The 20,885-nt window shown below is 37.4% G+C and overlaps 1 protein-coding gene across 2 annotated transcripts in view; it reads right to left on the minus strand.

Annotated features, from left to right (window-relative positions):
- Positions 1-1,079: 1,079 nt before the first annotated feature.
- PAWR (PRKC, apoptosis, WT1, regulator) overlaps positions 1,080-20,885 on the minus strand; it is a 176,731-nt gene continuing 156,925 nt past the window's right edge. Inside the window, exons 6-8 of one of the 2 annotated variants that reach the window (XM_011946961.1) lie at positions 9,661-9,808; positions 7,195-7,299; positions 1,080-2,335 (exon numbers count right to left, since the gene is read on the minus strand). In XM_011946961.1, coding sequence (XP_011802351.1) covers positions 2,249-2,335; positions 7,195-7,299; positions 9,661-9,808 — 340 coding nt within the window. In that variant the 3' untranslated portion in view covers positions 1,080-2,248. The remainder of the gene's footprint in view (positions 2,336-7,194; positions 7,300-9,660; positions 9,809-20,885) is intronic. The other variant, XM_011946960.1, reaches the window with a different exon arrangement.

The following is a 20,885-nucleotide window of genomic DNA, read 5'->3' on the forward strand; positions in this document are numbered from 1 at the left end:
GTGTGGCACATAACTAAGGGTAACTAAAGAAAGGCGAGTATCTCACGACCAAAAGCAGCTAACTATGCCTGGCATACCAACCTGTCATGTGGGCAGCAGATCACTGTTCCCATGCTGGGAAAGAGTCTCCAAGAAGGGAAGCCCTTATGCAGTAATTCTGCAACTATATTAAATTTGGTAATCTAATATTAAACTTTTTCATGAGCAGTGAATACACACATGGTCATATAAAAACTGCCCTGGAGACCAGGTCAATTATGAAATAAACTAAAAGGGAAGAAATGCTGGTAGATAAAATTATGTCAATTCCAGGGTTTTCTATGGAATAAAGAAACAGCAGCAGCTGCTTCAAAACTAGGCTATGATCAGAAACCTCAGATGATAACCTTTAAAAATTCTGGAGCCCAGAGTCTAAAGCTAAACCTACATAGGTGCTACAGCCAGGGAGTTCTTTCTTTAAGTTCCTCAAGTGAGTCTGATGATCAGCCAAGCTCAAAACTTCTTAATTGGGGAAGGGAGAAAGCCAACCTAGGTAAATGTAGAGACTTTTAGAATTCAACATTTGGGCCAGGCGCAGTGGCTCACGCCTGTGATCCCAGCACTTTGGGAGGCCAAGGTGGACGGATCACAAGGTCAGGAGATCGAGATCATCCTGGCTAACACGGTGAAACCCCGTCTCTACTAAAAATAGAAAAATTAGCCGGGCGTGATGACGGGTGCCTGTAGTCCCAGCGACTCGGGAGGCTGAGGCAGGAGAATGGCATGAACCCAGGAGGCGGAGCTTGCAGTTAGCCAAGATCACACCACTATACTCCAGCCTGGGCAACAGAGCAAGACTCCGTCTCCAAAAAAAAAAAAAAATTCAACATTTGATACTTATCATTTACTCCACATTTTCCCCCAGCTGTCTCACCTTCTCTATTTTTCTAACAGTGAAAAATAAAAGGGCTTGGCAAGTGAAGGAAAAAGTCAGTAGAGTACCCAAAATGGATTTGACTATATTCAAACCACTTTCATATATTAACTAGATAAAAGGATATCATACTGCTATTTGAAATTCAATCATCAAGCAAAAATGCCATAATGTCAATGTATTTTAAGGGAAGGGGGGTTCTTAACATGAAAATGTAATACAAAAACAATTCTAATAATAATATTTAATACAAGAGAAAATTTGTATAATTCTTTAGAAGTAATTCTGTTTTTAAAATTTCAATGCTAGGAAGAAAATCCCTTAAAATTGAAATAGGGGAATATTCTCTCATATGAAAAAAACTGTGTCCCAGTGTTATTCTTCAACTTAGAAATCAGGCAAAGTATTTTAGTACTATTTCTGCTTACATATTGTTTGGTATAAATGTTTTAAGTATGAATAACATTTGGTTTTATTTTAGTGTGCATGCTAATATAATACAAATATGGATTTTCTTCTCCTACACTGACTTTGTACACTTTCCAGGCCTGAAGAACAAACAACTTTTAAAATATCCTATGTTCACTTGCAAACCTTAGAACAATAAAAAAAAAGGTAGTACCTACATAAGAAATTTTACATTAAAATTACAATTGTATGTTTTTCAGGAGTTAAAGTGATTCAATTTTTCAATATTCAAACACAAAATAGTAAATTTTTATTTACTATAGCGCAATTCAAGTATTCTCTTAAATTTATATTTAATCGACTAGAACATGACAGTGACTTTATAAGAGCTTTCCTTTTAAAAGGTTGCTGTTACACAAAAGTATGACTCTATTACTCTAAATGCTTAGAATAAGTGGAAAGAAATGACAGTAGACAAAAACCTTTATGAGTGAGTCATCAACACATAAAAGGTTGCACACATCAGTAATAAGGCATGTGTAGGTAATATCCCAAAAGTATTTAAACTCATGTAAACAAAGACTATGTATATTCCTAAGGGAGAAAATGTACTACCAAAGATAAAATATATTCAAACAGCTGTGACTTTAAACCATGTATTAGTAGAATACCACACAAAACCAAAAAGGCATTACCTATCATTTAATAACTGAAAGATACTACTTATTTGTGAGATAAAAGGTTGATGCTTTTTTTAAAACCACTAATGAAAAAGAAGTATTCTGAAAACAAACATCCATTTTCTAGAAATAAATATACATGCTTAGTTATTTTCATGTATTGCAGCATAGGAATATTGTGCTAGCATTGACCATAACATTCAATCAGTAGTTTAAAATATTTTTTCCACATTGAGTCTTGAATCTTCTACCTGGTCAGCTGACCAACAACTTTCAAAAGAGTTTTATTTTCCTGCTTTAGCTGTTCATTTTCATCTTCTATGTCATCTAGGTCCTTAAGAAAAAAAAAAAAAAGATACTTTAAAAATACTTAAAAATATTTGATGAGAGATGAAAACACAATATACATTCAAAAATAATTCATACAACCAATTAATTTTGAAATGAGAGTAAGCTCTGAAAACAACTTTAGATGTAATACGTCCCCCCAAAAATGAGCATCCATTACTTAAATCTTCATTCTTATAACAAGTCTATAGGCCAACTCTTAAAGATCTTTCAGTTTTTCTAAGGAAGCCAAAAGTCAGAACTTTAAAATTGTGAATCTTCCAATTTTCAATCATCATAAATAAGTTAGTTTTTTAGCTAAACAAACTCCACTTCCCTTCCCTAAAACTGAGGCAAAAAAAAAACTATCCATGCAAGTCATACGTGGTATTGAGCCCTAGGTTGCAACCTCGTATCAAATTAGGCATCAAAAGGTACAGGTACAAGTTCTAGATGCACTCCTACCACTTTGTCTGATCTTTAAAGGTGTACAACGGGGATAACACTCTGGGGAGGTGACAAAACTGAGGCCTACAAAAAAGGGGATCTGGAGTATAGAGAGCTGATCTGGATCGATTTATATGTTGGACTTCTGTACGACATTTTGAAGCAAAGGTTTTAGCGCTAAAAATAATTCAAAGCCACTAAATTAAGTATTCGCTCTCCAGCTTTAAAAGCATATGATCCACCTCTTTTTTCCCTGTATTAATCCTTGTCCCAAATACACAACCATCTGGTTAAAAAAAATTCACCATAAGTTTTAGTTACAAGAAACGTGATTTCAAGACAGACTCTTTACTGTTAAAAAAGCAGACATTTACAGATTTATTCTTGCAGTTTAAAGTTTGATGTAATCAATTTGAATCACTGCTATAGTATAAAAGCTTTCTAATACATTTAATATATTGCCTTTGGATAATTAGGTAAATTATTTTAAAATTTACAAGATCAGAATTTGCATTTATTTACAAACTAAATGAATAATGTTGGGAAACATTTGTTTAAACAATAAAAAATATAGGATTTCTAAAATTACCACAGTTGAAATCTACCTAAAATTTAGAATTAAATGATAAAACATATTCATGTGCCATTATTAGATTATAAACTCTATGAAGGCAGGGGTTTTATTATTCTTAAGGCCCACAGTGCCTAAGACAGTTCAAACCCATCAAGGACATCAAAAATATTTCAGAAACAGGTTGGGCATGGTGGCTCACACCTATAATCTCAGCACTTTGGGAGGCTGAGGCAGGCGGATCTCTTGAGGTCAGGAGTTCGAGACCACCCTGGCCAACATGCTGAAACCCCATCTCTACTAAAAATACAAAAAATAGCCGAGTGTGGTGGCTCTTGCCTGTAATTGCAACTACTCAGGAGGCTGAGGCAGGAGAATTACCTGAACCCAGGAGGCGGAGGTTGCAGTGAGCCAAGATTGCACCACTGCACTCTGGCCTGAGCAACAGAATAATGTAATCAAAAAAAAAAAAACCTTTTACTGTCTATCTATATACCCCAAAGAAAATAAATCCTTCTATCAAAAAGACATATGCATGTGTATGTTCACTGCTGTGCCATTCACAACATCAAAGACATGGAATCAACTCAAGTGTGGTACATATATGTCATGGCATACCATAAAGCAAAAATAATAATAATAAATATTTGCGGAAACAGATAACCTATAGAATGGGAGAAGATACTCACAAACTATGCATCCAACAAAGGTCTAATATCTAGAATCAACAACGAACTTAAATCAACAAGCAAAACACTATACAATACCATTAAAAAGGGGCAAAGGACATAACAGACACTTCTTAAAAGACGACATATGGCATGGTGTATGTAATCCCTCACACCTGTAATCCCAGCACTTTGGGAGGCTGAGTCGAGCAGATCACTTGAGGTCAGATCAGCCAGGCCAACACATGGTGAAACCCCATCTCCACTAAAAATACAAAAATTAGATGTCTGTGGTGGCACATGCTTGTAATCCCAGCTACTTGGGAGGCTAAGGCAGGAGGATTGCTTGAACTCGGGAGGCAGAGGTTGCAATGAGCTGAGATTACGCCACTGCACTACAGCCTGAGTGATAGAGGAAGACTCTGTCTCAAAAATCAAAAACAAAACAAAAACACAAAACAAACAAAAAGAAGACATACAAGCGGCCAAGAAACATGAAAAAATACTCAGTATCACTAACCAGAGAAACGCAAGTCAAAATCACAATGAGATACCAACTCACAGCAGTTGTGATGGTTAACATCAAGTGTCAACTTGATTAGCCAGTCAAAAATTGCTATTAGTAAAAAGTTAAAAAACAACAGATGATGGTGAGGCTGCAGAGAAAAGGGAATGCTTATACACCGTGGTGGGAATATAAATTAGTCCAGCCACCATAACAAGCAGTTTGGAGATTTTTCAAAGAACTTAAAACAGAATTATCATTAGACCCAGCAATCCCATTACTGTCTGTATACCAAAAGAAAATAAATCTTTCTATCAAAAAGACATATGAATGTCTATGTTCACTGCTGCGCCATTCACAATATCAAAGACATGTAATCAACCCAAGTGTCCATCAATGGTAGATTAAATGAAGAAAATGTGGTACATATATGTCATGGCATAGAATAAGGCCACAAAAAATAATGAAATCATGTCCTCTGCAGCAACATGGATAGAGGTGGAGGCCAGAATCCTAAGCAAATTAGCTCAAAAACAGGAAACCAAATACTGCATGTTCTCACTTGTAAGCAGGAGCTAAGCACTGAGCACACATGTATATAAATATGGGAACAATAGACACTGTGGACTACTAAAGGGCAGAGGAAAGTGGCATAGGTTAAAAAAAGTTACCTGTCAGGTATTATGCTCACTACCAGGGTGATGGGATCTGTATTCCAAACCACATAATCACACAATACTCCCATGTAACAAATCTGCACATGTACCCCCTGTATCTAAAATACAAAGTAAACATTTTTTTTTTAATTTAACATTTTTTAAATTTTTTAATTTGGAATTTCTTAGATCAAATTCTAATACCAATATAGGAGTACTTGTATTTTATTTTGAGATGGGAGTCTCGCACTTTTGTCCAGGCTGGAGTGCAGTGGTGTGTCTTGGTTCACTGCAAGCTCTGCCTCTCGGGTTCACGCCATTCTTCTGCCTCAGCCTCCCGAGTAGCTGGAACTAGAGGTGCCCATCACCACGCCCAGTTAATTTTCTGTATTTTCAGCGGAGAAGGGATTTCACTGTGTTAGCCAGGATGCTCTCGATCTCGTGACCTCATGATCCGCCCACCTTGGCCTTCCAAAGTGCTGTGATTACAGGCGTGAGCCACCACGCCCAGCCACAGGAGTACTTGTATTGGAACCAAAGACAAAAAGCAGTCCACAAAAAGTAGAAAGACTTAAAATACCTGAAGTCAAATACTGGCTCAGTTGATTCTCTATATGACTTTCAGCAAGTTAAATTCTGAGTTCCACTGTCCTCATATACAACCTATAGTTAATGCCTCAGAGCTTTATTAGAACAAGTCGGCATATGATGAAGCCTCTCTTTTTCTCCTTTCATGGTTGGAGTTGAGACTGGATAGTGGATTTGCTACAGTTTTCCCTGAAGCAGACTTATTCTTTCCTCAATCTTAGCCAAAAGCCTTCTAAAAGGCAAAATTATGGAGTCTCTTCTCATCACTGTTACCTAATAAGCAATTACAACTGCTTCTAGCAAATAAATTCTGGGGCTGAAAACAAGAAGGAGAGTTAGCTACAAAGAATATAGGGCTAAGGCTAAATCTAAAGTTGGGGATGCATTAAGTACCACTGGAGAAAAAAAGTGAAGATACACAGACATCTGGAATTTCTTATAGTGATAATGTACCAATTTTAGGGCCAGGCACAGTGGTTCACACCTGTAATCCCAACACTTTGGGAGGCCAAAGAAGGCAGATCACTTGAGGTCAGGAGTTCGAGACCAGCCTGGCCAACATGGTGAAACCCCATCTTTCCTAAAAATACAAAAATTAGCCAGGCGTGGTGGCACATGCCTGTAGTCCCAGCTACTCGGGAGACTGAAGCAGGAGAATCACTTGAACCCGGGAGGTGGGGGCTACAGTGAGCTGAGATCGTACCACTGAACTCCAGCCTGGGCAAAAGAGAGAGACTCCATCTCAAAATAAATAAATAAATAAATAATAACAATAATAATAATAAAGAGTACCAATTTTACTGTTGTTTTTTTTTTTTGTGGGGGGACAGAGTCTTACTCTTGTTACCCAGGCTAGAGTGCGGTGGCACAATCTTGGCTCACCGCAACCTCTGCCTCCCGGGATCAAGCGATACTCCTGCCTCAACCTTATGAGTAGTTGAGATTACAGGTGCCCATCGCCATGCCCAGCTAATTTTTCGTATTTTTAGTAGAGTTGGGGTTTCACCATGTTGACCAGGCTGGTCTCAAATTCCTGGCCTCAGGTGATCCGCCCTCCTTGGCCTCCCAAAGTGCTGAGATTACAGGTGTGAGCCACCGCGCCTGGCCTATTTTAGTTATTTCTTGAGGCAACTCTGTGCCAGTGCCCTTATGTATGGTAGTGACAAAGTGCCTGTCACCTCCAGACTTTAACAAAACACAGAACAAATCCATAAAGCAGTCTACCTCTGAAAGAATAAAATTAAGTGAGCTAAACTGATAACTGCCCAAAAGAAACCAGTTTTTGGAAGAAAATGATACTTCTTACTAATTATTATTTCACTAACAAAAGAACAAAGTGAATAATGCAATTAATAATTTCTTCATATTTGTAAATTTTCATCGAATTGAAAAAAAAAACCCTCCAAAACTGAAATATGGTGAAATACTTACTCTATTTAATAAATCAATTTCTTCTTTGAGTTTTCCAATCATTTCCTCTTTATCTTGCATCAGTCTCACAAGTCTTAGGTTTTCTTGTCTTTCTCGTACTACTTCCTGGTAGACACAATTTAAAAAACAGTAATTAGGAAGTAATTGGTCATTTATAATATTCCTAAATGCCATATATCTGCCAAGTTTGGTAAAATATCTTACATACATGAAGATTTCCAATGAATTCCTCAAAATATTTGGTGAAGGAACAAAGATCCCATCACAAAAGGAGAATGAGGGGAATACAGGAGCTGTTAGGATGCTCCTGAGTAAAGCTATGTTTATACAAGTCTTTAACAAAACTAATGTAATAGACTCAATGATTTAACTTCATGTGAGTGTGTATGTATGTGTGACAGTGTTTTGCTCTTGTCACCTAGGCTGGAATGCAATGGCACTATCTCGGCTCACTGCAACCTCCGCCTCCTGGGTTCAAGCAATTCTCCTGCCTCAGCCTTCCAAGTAGCTGGAATTACAGGTGCATGCCACCACGCCTGGGTAATTTTCATGTTTTTAGTAGAGATGGGGTTTTGCCATGTTGGCCAGGCTGGTCTTGAAATCCTGACCTCAAGTGATCTGCCTGCCTCAGCCTCCCAAAATGCTGGGATTACAGGCGTGAGCCACTGTGCCCAACCTGTGATTTAACTTCTTTAGCTTATCACCACTGTAAGTTATGAACTACCTTATTTTTTAATGGGTATCTTGTTTGAAATAATTCAAAATTAATTTTTATTAAAAATACAAAGTTTAAGAAAAGGAGATAGCTCAATAGAAATTCTAAACAGAAAAACAATTATCCTAGTTTTACTTCTGGCTCTGCCAGTTAACTGATAATGGATAAAAAGAAGGAACTAAAGTAGATTACTGACTTTTAATTTTTTTTTTCTTTAAACAATGCAATACCTTTTTCAAAGAAATCTTATTTAGAATCCAAGGCATCGGACTTGCTCAGCCACCTTGGGGGCAAAAGGGAAGCAGAGCTCAAAAGGCTTTGCCCAGAACTTGGCTTCTTTCCTACTAAACCTCCTAGACAGCAATCAACCATCCATATCCCTTAGCTGCTGCCAACTACTAGCAATTCAATCCAAACTCTTGTGGAACTCATGGGCAACTCCCTTCAAAACTAGTAGATTGCATATTACTGAAGTTTTTAATTTAAAATTATGAAATAATAGGCTGGGCAGAGTGGCTCACACCTGTAATTCCAGCACTTTAGGAAGCTGAGGTGGATGGATCACCTGAGGTTAGGAATTCAAGACCAGCCTTACCAACATGGTGAAACTCCATCTCTACTAAAAATACAAAAAAAATTAGCCGGGCATGGTGGTGCATGCCTGTAATCCCAGCTACTTGGGGGGCTGAGGCAGAAGAATCGCTTGAACCTAGGAAGTGGAGGTTGCAGTGAGCCAAGACTGCGTCATTGTACTCCAGCCTGGGCGACAAGAGTGAAACTCTGTTTCAAAAATAAATAAATAGATAAATAAAAATAAATAAAATTATGAAATAACAATTCCAAGAAGAAACTGTTGTTAAAGCTTAGAAATGTGACCTCAAAATAATCATGTTATAAAATAGAAACAAGTTTTAAAAATGAAATTTCTTTATATAACATATAAATTAGATCTTTAATAATATAGAGAATAATCTCAAGTAAAACAAAACACATTTTCAACAATTACAAAAGTATTCAACACCATTGCTAATTTTAGGGGGTGAATGTCAGTGGCACAAACCTGAGACCCTACAGTTAATAAATTTATGCCAATAGTCATCTGACTTGTACAGAAAGACACTTTTAAACAGGCATATTCTTACACAAAATTGTTTCAAACATCAAAGATGGACCTAACTCAGATTTACTCCTGTAATTTGTAAAGTGACAAATGAAAATCTATTCAGACAATATAATAAATACACAGTAGTATATATCTGCCAGCTCAGGCTTCTAACCACTTCAAAAACAAAGACTTTTAATATATTAAAGGTAACACTTGGCAGAATAGAAGCGCATATATTAAATATTAAGGAATATTATTTCCTTTCTTGCTCAGCTGCTATGAAACAAAAGAATTTTTTTTTTGAGACGGAGTCTGGCTCTGTCTCCCAGGCTGGAGTGCAGTGGCCGGATCTCAGCTCACTGCAAGCTCCGCCTCCCGGGTTTACGCCATTCTCCTGCCTCAGCCTCCGGAGTAGCTGGGACTATAGGCGCCCGCCACCTCGCCCGGCTAGTTTTTTGTATTTTTAGTAGAGACGGGGTTTCACCGTGTTAGCCAGGATGGTCTCAATCTCCTGACCTGGTGATCCGCCCGTCTCGGCCTCCCAAAGTGCTGGGATTACAGGCTTGAGCCACTGCGCCCGGCCCGAAACAAAAGAATTCTAATGGTATATTAATTTTATCAATTTTAACTAACTTATAATCCATACCTTTTCAAGATCTTCAATTTTCTTTTCCAGTGTGCTACTTGAAACCAGATTACCTGAAACATTTGCATCCCTGTTGTATCTAGGGAACCCACTTCTATCTGTTCGAGAATATCTACTTGAGATATCTTCTTCAGAGACACTGGTTGTGCTGTGGAAATATAAACATTTTATTAAGATCTCTAGTATTCAGCAAGAAAAACACCAAGAATATTTTCTATTCAGCTTAAAAAAATTAACATTCCTCAAGGACATATGGCTATAGTAGCAACTTATTTGTAACTGCAGAAGTTAATCATGATTTCAACACAATGAAAAAAATGTAAAAGTACCATTAATTCTTTCAACCATTATCTACTGAGTAGGTGTTAAGTAATGACTGAGTAGGTGTTAAGTAATGAACACTGTTCTGGATACTGAAGACTTAGCAGCAAACATAAACATGGACTCTGCCCTTGATAGAGCTTTCGGGAATATAACTAGTAATAAATAAATCAATATGATCAGTAAAACAAGGTCAGTGATAGATACTATGAGAACTATGATAGCACATATCTCCCAGATTTTTTTGAGATGGGGTCTCACTCTTGTCACCCAGACTGGAGTGCAGTGGTGCAATCACAGCTCACCACAGCTTTGACTTCCTGGGCTTAAGCGATCCTCCCACCTGAGCTTCGTGAGTAGCTGGGACTACAGGTATGTGGCCACCACACCGGGTACATTATTTTGTTTTATTTTTTCCAGACACAGGGTTTCACCATGTTGCCCAGACTGGTCTCAAACTCTTGGGCTCAAGCAATCCACCCATCGTGGCCTCCCAAAGTGCTAGGATTACAGGAGTGAGCACTGTGCCTGGCCTAGATCTCCCAGACTATCTGTGTTGAAAAACCACTTTCCTTCTTCAAAATTCCAATTTTTCATGGACCAACACTTTTAAAAAGTAAAATTAAAATGAACTCCTGGAAAAGTAAAAGTTAAAAAGGTCATAAGTCCAAATGTTTCATTAGATTCAGATCCACAAAATTATAAATAGAAAAAAAGAAAAGAATTACATAAAGTGGCAAATTCTCCACTGTAAGTATGCATACAGGCAATTAACACAGAAAATTGCTACCACACTGATAATTTTGTCATGCTGTAATTTTAATTTAATCAAAAGTTGTAAGTAAAACAGCGATTCCTTAAATACCAATTCATGTCCTCTGAACAGCACATATGTCAGTATTTAAAGTTTTTAATGTAACAAATGAGTTTGCTTCTTGTTTGCCGTATTATTACTCCACTAAAAATTGCCCCCAAACTTACACACATTTCTTATCTCAAAGTTCCCATTGGTCAGGAATTTAGAAGCAGCTTAAGTGGGTGATTATGATTCAGGGCTTCTCATGAGCTTTTAATCAAGATGTTGGTTGGGACTTCAGTTATCTGAAGGCTTAACTGGGCTGCAGAATCTGCTTCTAAGCTCACTCACATGACTGATGACAATGGCTTCAGTTCCTCACTACGTTGGCCTCTCCACTGGCCTGTTCACCACATGGCAGCTGGCTTCCAGAGACAAAGTGACAGAACAACTGAGACAGATGCTGCAGTGTCTGTCATAATGCAACCTCAAAAGGGACATACTATCACACTGACCTTATTCTATTGTTCACACATATCAACCTGGTATATTGTGTGAGAGGATTATACACGGTGCAAACATTAGGAGGTAGGGTTCACTGGAGGCTATCTTGAAAGCCGGTTACCACATTTGTTAATTAATCTATGTTGGACTGATGACAATGCTACTCAACAAGGGATAATGTATATCTAAACTATTTCTGTGTTTTAATAGCACTGAGAGAAAACAGTCTCAAATGACAGAAATAGGAGTGATTTTAATGCAATTTCAACAAGCTTGGACATTCATTTCTTAAAACTTTTGTCTAAAATGCAGAAAATTTGCTTTTCAAAATTTGTTTTCAATCCTTTACTGACTTGTATCCATTTCCAATAATTTATCCAGCAAATTTACAGTCAAATCTAAAGTGACTTCTGGTTTTAAAAAATTGATTCCTCATCTATGAATTTCTTACCAATGGATTTTCTTGTGATAGAAAATAAAAGTGTCCTATCAAATGTCTAAGGTATTTGATTGTAACCTTTTCAAATGTGCAATATCAAGATCACCATCTACTTTACTGATAGTTGTTACCGTATCGTAGTACCATTTATAACAAGCTAAGGTAACTTTCTCCTCAAATATCCAACTTTCATTTTTGTCACCTGATCTTATCTGACATTGAAAAGCCTTCTCGGCTCACTGCAACCTCCACCTCCTGGGTTCAAGTGATTCTCCTGCCTCAGCCTCCTGAGTAGCTGGGATTACAGGTGCCTGCCACCATGCCCAGCTAATTTTTGTAATTTTAGTAGAGACACAGTTTCACCCTGTTAGCCAGGATGGTCTCGATCTCCTGACCTTGTGATCCGCCTCAGCCTCCCAAAGTGCTGAGATTACAGGCATGAGCCACTGCGTCCGGCCGAATTTTCCTATTTTTAGTAGAGACAGCGTTTCACCATGTTGGCCAGGCTGGCCTTGAGCTCCCGATCTCGTGATCCACCTGCCCCGGCCTCCCAAAGTGCAAGGATTACAAGCGTGAGCCACTGAGCCCGGCTGACTGACATTCCTTCTTTGCAAGGAAAGCTAAGATCACTTAAAAAATAAACAAAGAATGAGGCTATCAGACAATAAGTCTAACTCACATATTTGAAAAGCTGGGAACCAAACTGGTTTCTTATCTTGCAAAAACACCAAGAGTTCATCCCAAAGTTCGAATACTCTTGACTGAAAAGGTTGCTTTGAAGACCAATGTACACCCTAGCATCTGATAACAGTTGATCAGCTAACTCCCAAACTACAGTATCTAATTTTTTAGAAACCTCAAATTTAATAAATTAGTGTTTAATAATTCACACTTTTAGGGAACTATACTGTGAATTCAGCAAGAACACCATTGAGTTCAGCTGACAAAGCAAGACTTTCTCGATGAAAGAAGCAGGACACTGATTTACATTCTGGTACAAGCTTCAGCATGTTTTTCTTATCACTGTGCCTGCATAATTAGAATATACTCCTACAAAAGTAAAGCAAAACTCCAAACCACATTTGCTGATACTGTAACCCTTTGCAAGTGTTATATAGTTTAGAGCAAGCTGTATTTGTCAGCAATGAAGGTGAAAAATAGTTACTTCCTATGTTAGCAAAACCAATGTGCTCATCAAATTGTAACAAAAATTCCTTTGCTATCCTTATTTGTCTGAGAGTTAGTTTTCCGTATCACTATCCTGTCCCTAAATACATCAAGCTATGGTGTTGCTGGAAAGTGGTATGGGAACTATCTTCTTTACTACAGATTCATCCAAGATTTCCAAGCAAATATATTTTGTCTTGTCATTTGTATGTAGTTTTTTTTTTTTAATGTTAGCAACCTCAAGTGAGACTATCAGAAACCCCAAAAATACTAATGATTACACGTGAAATCCTGAACATCTGCTCCGGTCATCTTTGTAATATTCTTTCAAATAATGAACTTGGTTTTGAACATATTTGATGAATTGGTTTTGAACATGTCATGCCTACAACTACCAATTAAATTTTGATCATTTTATATTGTTTAAATAGCCAGTGTATCTCCAAACAACCCACTTTGGTTTTAGCACTTTGCCCATCAATTATGGCTAAAAACTAAACATAAGACACATAGTACTTTCCAAGAAAACTAGTACAAATTCTTTTGATTTGTATCTCTTTGAAATTGCTTCCATCATCATCATTTGGTTTACTACTGCTATCGCATTCAAAAAAGTGTATCTTTGTCAATAAAGTCCAGTAAAGCTTGTGTTGTCATCAGTAAATCAGACCTATAAATAATATAAATTTTGCTTCCAGGATTTACCTACTACTTGTAAAAGATAAAATTCAAAAGAATGAAAAAGAGTTTTACATTTTTTTATTACTATATATTTTAAAATTATTTATGGGACAAGAATAATTAATATTAATGAGATTTTAAAAATAAATGCTTTGTTTTTTGGCAGGGGGTGCGGGGGGATACAGGGTCTTGCAGCACCGTCACCCAGGCTGATGTACAGAGGTGTCATCATGGCTCACTGCAGCCTTGAAACTTCAAAACTCCTGGGCTCAAGTGATCCTTCCACCTTAGCCTTCCAAGTAGCTGGGACTACAGGCATATGCCACCATAACTGGCTCATTATTTTTTTTGTAGAGACGTGTCTTACTATGTTGACCAGGCTGGTCTCAAACTTGTGGCTTCAAGCTATCCTCCTGCCTTGGTTTTGGGATTATAGGCATGAGCCAGCCACATTTTATTTAATTCTTATACATTTTTGGGTTACAAATGACTAACTTCAAAATGTCACACATTTTAACAGTCCTGCTGTGCATGATTAGCATGCAACTCACCACTGCACTTGAACAACTCTATATCCTGTTCACAGAGTAATCCACTGATCATGCGCTTGGATGTGATGATGACAAGTCAAAATGCAATTCAAGCTGCGAAATGCTTATTCTCAAGTTCTTTTCCTGTCTTAGATTGATAACAAACAGTTCAAGGACTACACTTTGGGTACCACTATGTTAAGAGAAGGCTGAAACTTAAAAAGAAGAAAAATGTGCAAAAACCTAGAAACTGTAGCCCATTTGAGAAACAGAGAACTCCAATATGGCTAAAGCATGGAATGTAAACTTAAGAGTAATAATAAATATGAGGGTGAAAAAGCAAGCAGGAAACCTGAGTTTTTTTTTTTTTTTTTTTTTTGAGAGACAGGTTCTCACTCTGTGGCCCAGGCTGGAGTGCAGTGGACAATCATAGCTCACTGTAAACTCAAATTCCTGGGCTCAAGCAATCTTCCCACCTCAGCCTCTGGAGTAGCTGCATGTGTGACCATGCCCGCTAATTTATCTTAATTTTTTTTTTAGAAGTTAGGTCTTGCTATGTTGCCCAGACTGGTCCTGAAGTCCTGGCCTCAAGCGATCTTCCTGCCTTGGCCACCCAAAGTGCTTGGAGTAGAAGTCTGAGCTACCACGCCTGGCCCTGAAAGTTATTTTATGGAAGAATTTAAACTAAGGGTCTCCAAATATTATTCACAATTACATACCCATGTTGGTATGTATGTTTACCTATCTACCATTTTTATAGGATTTACAATATGACAATATAAAATAATCATCTGCATCCCAAAAATACGGCATAAGAAAAAGACTAAAATTTGTTTTATTTATGGCACAAAAATTTGTTCTCACAAATATTTTAAATTAAAAATTGAATATGCTTCATTATTTCTGAAGATCTTAACACCATATGATACAGAGATTCAAAGATCTAGTTCTAACATCAGTTTGAATATTTGATTTTTAATGGCTATCAAAGCAGAAAGGGATGCCTTACAAAAAGATGAGAATTTTCTTTAAAAGTTTCACTTAAAACCTCAAAATCAGCATAATTTTTCTTAATTCATGAGAACAGATTTGATTTTGTGTATCTTACCAGCTGAAAAGCAATGTGATATTATTTGCAGTTAGACACTTGATTTTCTCCATAAATTCCCTAATCCCAGACTTGCATATTTTGTAATAAACTAGATAACTCATAAATCCACATAGATGGACATTCAAATTATAGTACTGGGCAACATGCAGAAAGTGAACAAAGCATGCTTCCCTCAGGACACCTTTAGTACCAAATGACCATCTGACTTATAGAGCAAAGAAGGAATGACTAAATAACTATTACACAGTAGTAGCTTTTAAATATTAATGCCTTAGTGTTTTTCAAATAAAAAGGTAAATATGAATAAAAGTTCCAATATTTTCCTCCTGCATCCTAGCAGATTATCTTGTATATCACCCTGATTCAGATTCCATTTAAAGGTAACGGTAAGCCCTTAAAGCAGGGAAAGTTACAGTATCATTTTTATAAAATATACTGGAGATGAGCTAAACGGAGACAGAGAGGCCAATGTGGAGGCTATTGTAATCACCTATGTAAAAGCTGATGGTGCCCTAGATTGGTGTGATGGCAATGAGATACTCAGGAGATAAACTCAACAAGGCTTGGTGAATGAATGGATATGGGCGAGATAGGAAAAAAAAATATGTGTCAGAAATAATGTCCAGGCTACTGACTTGAGCAAAAGTAGATGCTGATGTCAACTACTGAAATCCATCAGGTTTCATAAGCTTACTTTTGAAAATGCTTAGTTTAGTACACTTCTGAGATATCTAACAGCAGATATTTAATAGCTGTTGATTATATAGGTATGGAGCTAACGATCTGGAGTCTTCAGCATTATGTATAGATAGTAATTGAAGTCACTGGAGTGAATGAAATTTCTACCACAAATACACAAAACCAAAAGAGTATAAAGTCTAAGATTAACAACTGAGTAGGCTTAGCATAGTGGCTCACACCTGTAATCTCAGCACTTTGTGGGGCCAAGGCAGGAGGACTGTTTGTGGGGCCAAGGCAGGACAACCGTTTGTGGGGCCAAGGCAGGATGACTGTTTGTGGGGCCAAGGCAGGATTGTTTTTGGGGCCAAGGCAGGACGACCGTTTATGCCCAGGAGTTCAAGACCAGTCTGGACAACATAATGAGACCCTGTCTCTACAAAGACAAAAATAAAAAATTAGTCAGGCATGGTGGCATGTTCCTGGAGTCCCGAGCACTTGGGACTTGGGAGGCTGAGGTAGGAGGACTGCTTGAGCCCAAGAGGTTGAGGCTGCAGTAAGCGATTACACCACTGCACTCAGCCTGGGTGTCATGGTGAGACCCTGTAAAAAGAAACAAAAACAAAAAAAATCAAGTAATACCAATACATAAAGAAGAGGTACAGGAAAGAAAGAACTACAAATAAGAATGGGTAATATCAGCAAAGTGGTAAAAAGAAAATCAACAGAGGCAAGTATCACTAAAGCCATACCGTATTATCAAAGAAGACCATTAGAAGCATTTTAAAGGACCCGTTTTACACAAAAACAGAAGTCCAACTTTCTGCATCCATCCATGACCTTTTAAGTAGAAACTATAATGCTGACAGCTACAAACAAACCATCCAGAAACAGGGATGTCCATTAGTAGTCGTGTATTTGCTTGATGAACAAGTTTAAAACAATATTTCAAAAATGTTTAATTTATTAACAATTTTTAAAACTTTCCATCTTAGGCTTGTCAATGATACATAAACGGCATCATCATGCAATTTTTTTTTTTTTTTGGAGACAGAGTTTCGCTCCTGTTGCCCAGGCTGGAGTGCAATGCCACTATCTCGGCTCACTGCAACCTCCACCCGCAGTCAAGCAATTCTCCTGCCTCCACCTCCCAAGTAGCTGGGATTACAGGCACCCGCCACCATGCCCGGTTAGTTTTTGGTATTTTTAGTAGAGATGGGGTTTCCCCATGTTGACCAGGTTGGTCTCCAACTCCTGACCTCAAGTGATCTGCCCACCTCGGCCTCCCAAAGTGCTGGGATTATAGGCATGAGCCACCACACCCGGCCTTCGTTATGCAAATGCAAGGAATAGTGAAAAACAAGATCAGTGCTTCATTCCCAATATGTATGATGTTTTCAGGAAATACTGTCATAATTGTGAAGAATCGTGTTGCTTGATCTTATTGCCAAATTTAGCCATTTAACCTATTTTAAAGGCCAGATATGCACAGTGCAAAATACTCAGAATAAAAGGCTGCTTCATTAACTCCAAAAAGTTTTTAACATTCTATTTATGAATGTTAACACAAATCTCTAATATGATCCAAAAAGAATCCTCCCTCCACTCTTAGCTACAAAGACATGAACTATAATGCTCAGAAAAGGGAAAAGAAACAGTATCATCAAAAATAAATGCCACCCCTTACTGGAAGTTTTCCCCCTCTGGGAAGTTTCGCATCTCATGTAGAAACACCAGGGGGTGTTGTGTTGGGGGAAATTACGCTATTATTCTAAAACTATCATGAGAATGAGATTGGCAGCATTAAGAGATTACAGCTAGAGGAATTTTCCACTAAAATAGACATTATAAAGCTTTAGCAATGAGAAGAAATACAAGACTCAAGGGTAAATCCTACTTTTAGAATAAGTATCAGATATTCAGAAGTACAGGATATATTCTGAAATTCCTAAATAACCGGGAACTACATGACTGGCTTCCATCCTTTTAGTGTCTTTCACTGCCCTATTCTCTTCACCCTCTGCCACTCTCACTCTTCAAAACAGCTCCTTGGGAGGCCGAGACGGGCGGATCACGAGGTCAGGAGATCGAGACCATCCTGGCTAACACAGTGAAACCCCGTCTCTACTAAAAAATACAAAAAACTAGCCGGGCAACGTGGCGGGCGCCTGTAGTCCCAGCTACTCGGGAGGCTGAGGCAGGAGAATGGCGGGAACCTGGGAGGCGGAGCTTGCAGTGAGCTGAGATCTGGCCACTGCACTCCAGCCCGGACGGCAGAGCCAGACTCCACCTCAAAAAAACAAAAAAAAAACAGCTCCTTGCTCTGTTTATCTCTCTTCTTCCTTTAAATACAAACATACACATAAGCACATACGCCTAAAATCAAAATCAAGTCTCATTAAACTCTCATAACTCTTTATTAAAATTGATACATATTTATTATAGAAAACAGAAAATACAAATGAGAGTAATTCCACTAACCCAGAGACAATGTCCGTTAACATTTTATAACATATTAGCAAATGTTTAGCCTTTTGGATTAGATTCCTTTTAAAAATCTTAGGAAAAATATTTATCTCCTCCCAGAAAAATAAACAATATCTTCTTTTACACAGAATTTTAGCAGTTTATCATATGAATAGTTCTCAGATAATACTTTATATATATTATGATACTTTGTTTTGTATCATACTTTTTTGTACTATGCTCTCTCCTCCATTTTACATAAACAGGTAATAATTTTCTTACATAATATTTTTCTATAGCATCATTTTAATGGCTGCATTATAACTCTATAGCAATATATTATAGTTTTTAATCTATCTCATTATTAAAAATTTAAGTTGTTTCAGTTAGGGAATATCATACATACTCATTTCTGGTATATTAAATATAGTGAATTATCCTAAAGAGATCAAATATATGTGGCTGCTCAAATTTCACCACCTGAGAGCTAGACAAGTCCAGAAAACACTCTCCAAATATAGTTTATTATATACAGTAGAAATAGCTAAAATTATACATTCCTTATTATCAACATGGGTGTCCTAAATAGCCAAGCATAGTACTCTGCATCTTTGAACTATTCAATAAATATTTGACATATAATGTGTATATATATATTTTTTAAAAGCCTTCAACTAAGCAATATGAAAAATTTCTGTGTACTAAGAATAAGGGTCACACAAAAACTTGTACATGAATGTTCACAGCATATTGTCTATTATATGTATATTTCATATTAGTCAAAAAGTGTAAAGAATCTAACATGTCCCCTATGTTCATCCAAATGGTAAAACATAATATAGTACATCCATGCAAACTACAATATGGAATCATCTTGAAAAAATTATGCTTAGTAAATGATGAGACACAAAAAGCCACATACTTGGCCAGGTGCAGTGGCTCATGCCTATAATCCCAGCACTTTGGGAAGCCCAGGAAGGCAGATCACTTGAGGCCAGGAGTTCAAGATCAGCCTGGCCAACATGACAAAACCCTATTTCTACTAAAAATACAAAAATTGGCTGGGTGGGGTGGTGCCTACCTGTAGTCCCAGACACTTGGGAGGCTGAGGCACATGAATCACTTAAACCCGCAAGGCGGTGGGTTGCAGTGAGCGGAGATCGCACTACTGCACTCCAGCCTGGGTGACACAGCGAGACTCTGTCTCAAAAAAAACCAAAAAAATCAAAAAAACAATAAAGCCATATACTGTATGATTCCATTTATCTGAAATATTCCATATACACAAACCTATAAGGACAGAAAACATACTACTGGTTGGTGGGGGATAGGGGCAGAGGAAGAATGGATATGAAGGGTATGAAGTTTCCTTCAGGGTAGAACAAATTTTGGAACTAGACAGCAGTAATGGTTGTGAACACTGTGAATGTCCTAAAAATACTGAACTGTACACCTTAAAAGGGTGAATTTTATGGCATTTGAATTACATCTCAATGAAAACAGGGAACAGTATCATCAGTTTAGTGGTTAATTTCCAAATAAATGCACAAAATGCACTTAAAATGACAACAAATATTATTACATGGTTTATTTTTCATTATAATGAAGAAACTCTAGATGTTGTTAGACTTCCTAATTCAGAAAAAGTTATTTTCTGACTTTGTACTATAGCTAAAACAAAGTAAAGATCTGAGTGGATCTGTGAAATCTACAGGCATATATCCAGAAGTTACTTTTTGGGAAAAAATAAAATGAAATCCTACGTTAAAAAGAAAAGAAATCTAGTTACTGGTACCATCCAGTCACTTGGAATTTAAATAAGCTAATCAAACTGCTAATCAAACTACCACACTGTACCTATTTCCTACCCATGCTAGGCAAATTAACATTACTACCATGAGGTAATGCAACATATGCTGACACAATCTGCAAATTACCTGTTTAATCTCATACAAGTCATTAAACTTCACTGTGCCTCAGTTTACTCATTTGTAAAATAAGAATAATAAAAGCATCTCCCTAGGACTATCAAGGAATTAGCTGAATGGAAAGTACTTTGAATAGTACCTGGTACACAGTAATATTATATAAATATTAATAATATTTATGACCTAGAAAAGTTCACAAATCCACCAGTCCACAAAATGTACAAGAATCCCCAATTTATTTTAAATAATCATTTTATGACTTTCATGTATTATTTCCAAATCTATTAACTAGAAAGGTCAATGCTATTGCATGTCTGACAGCATTGGGTAAGACACAGAACATATTCTAATATAGAAATAATAGATCTTGCCAGGCACAGTGGCTCACACCTGTAATCCTAGCACTTTGGGAGGCTGAGGCAGATGGATCACTTGAGGTCAGGAGTTTGAGACCAGCCTGGCCAACAAAGTGAAACCCTGTCCCTACTAAAAATACAAAAATTAGCCAGGCTTGGTGGCACGTGCCTATAATACCAGCTACTTGAGGGGCTAAGACAGGAGAACTGCACCACTGCACTCCAGTCTGGGTGACAGGGAGGGGAGG

The sequence above is a fragment of the Colobus angolensis genome, unplaced genomic scaffold (assembly GCF_000951035.1).
Source record: "Colobus angolensis palliatus isolate OR3802 unplaced genomic scaffold, Cang.pa_1.0 Scaffold256, whole genome shotgun sequence".
Taxonomy (NCBI): domain Eukaryota; kingdom Metazoa; phylum Chordata; class Mammalia; order Primates; family Cercopithecidae; genus Colobus; species Colobus angolensis.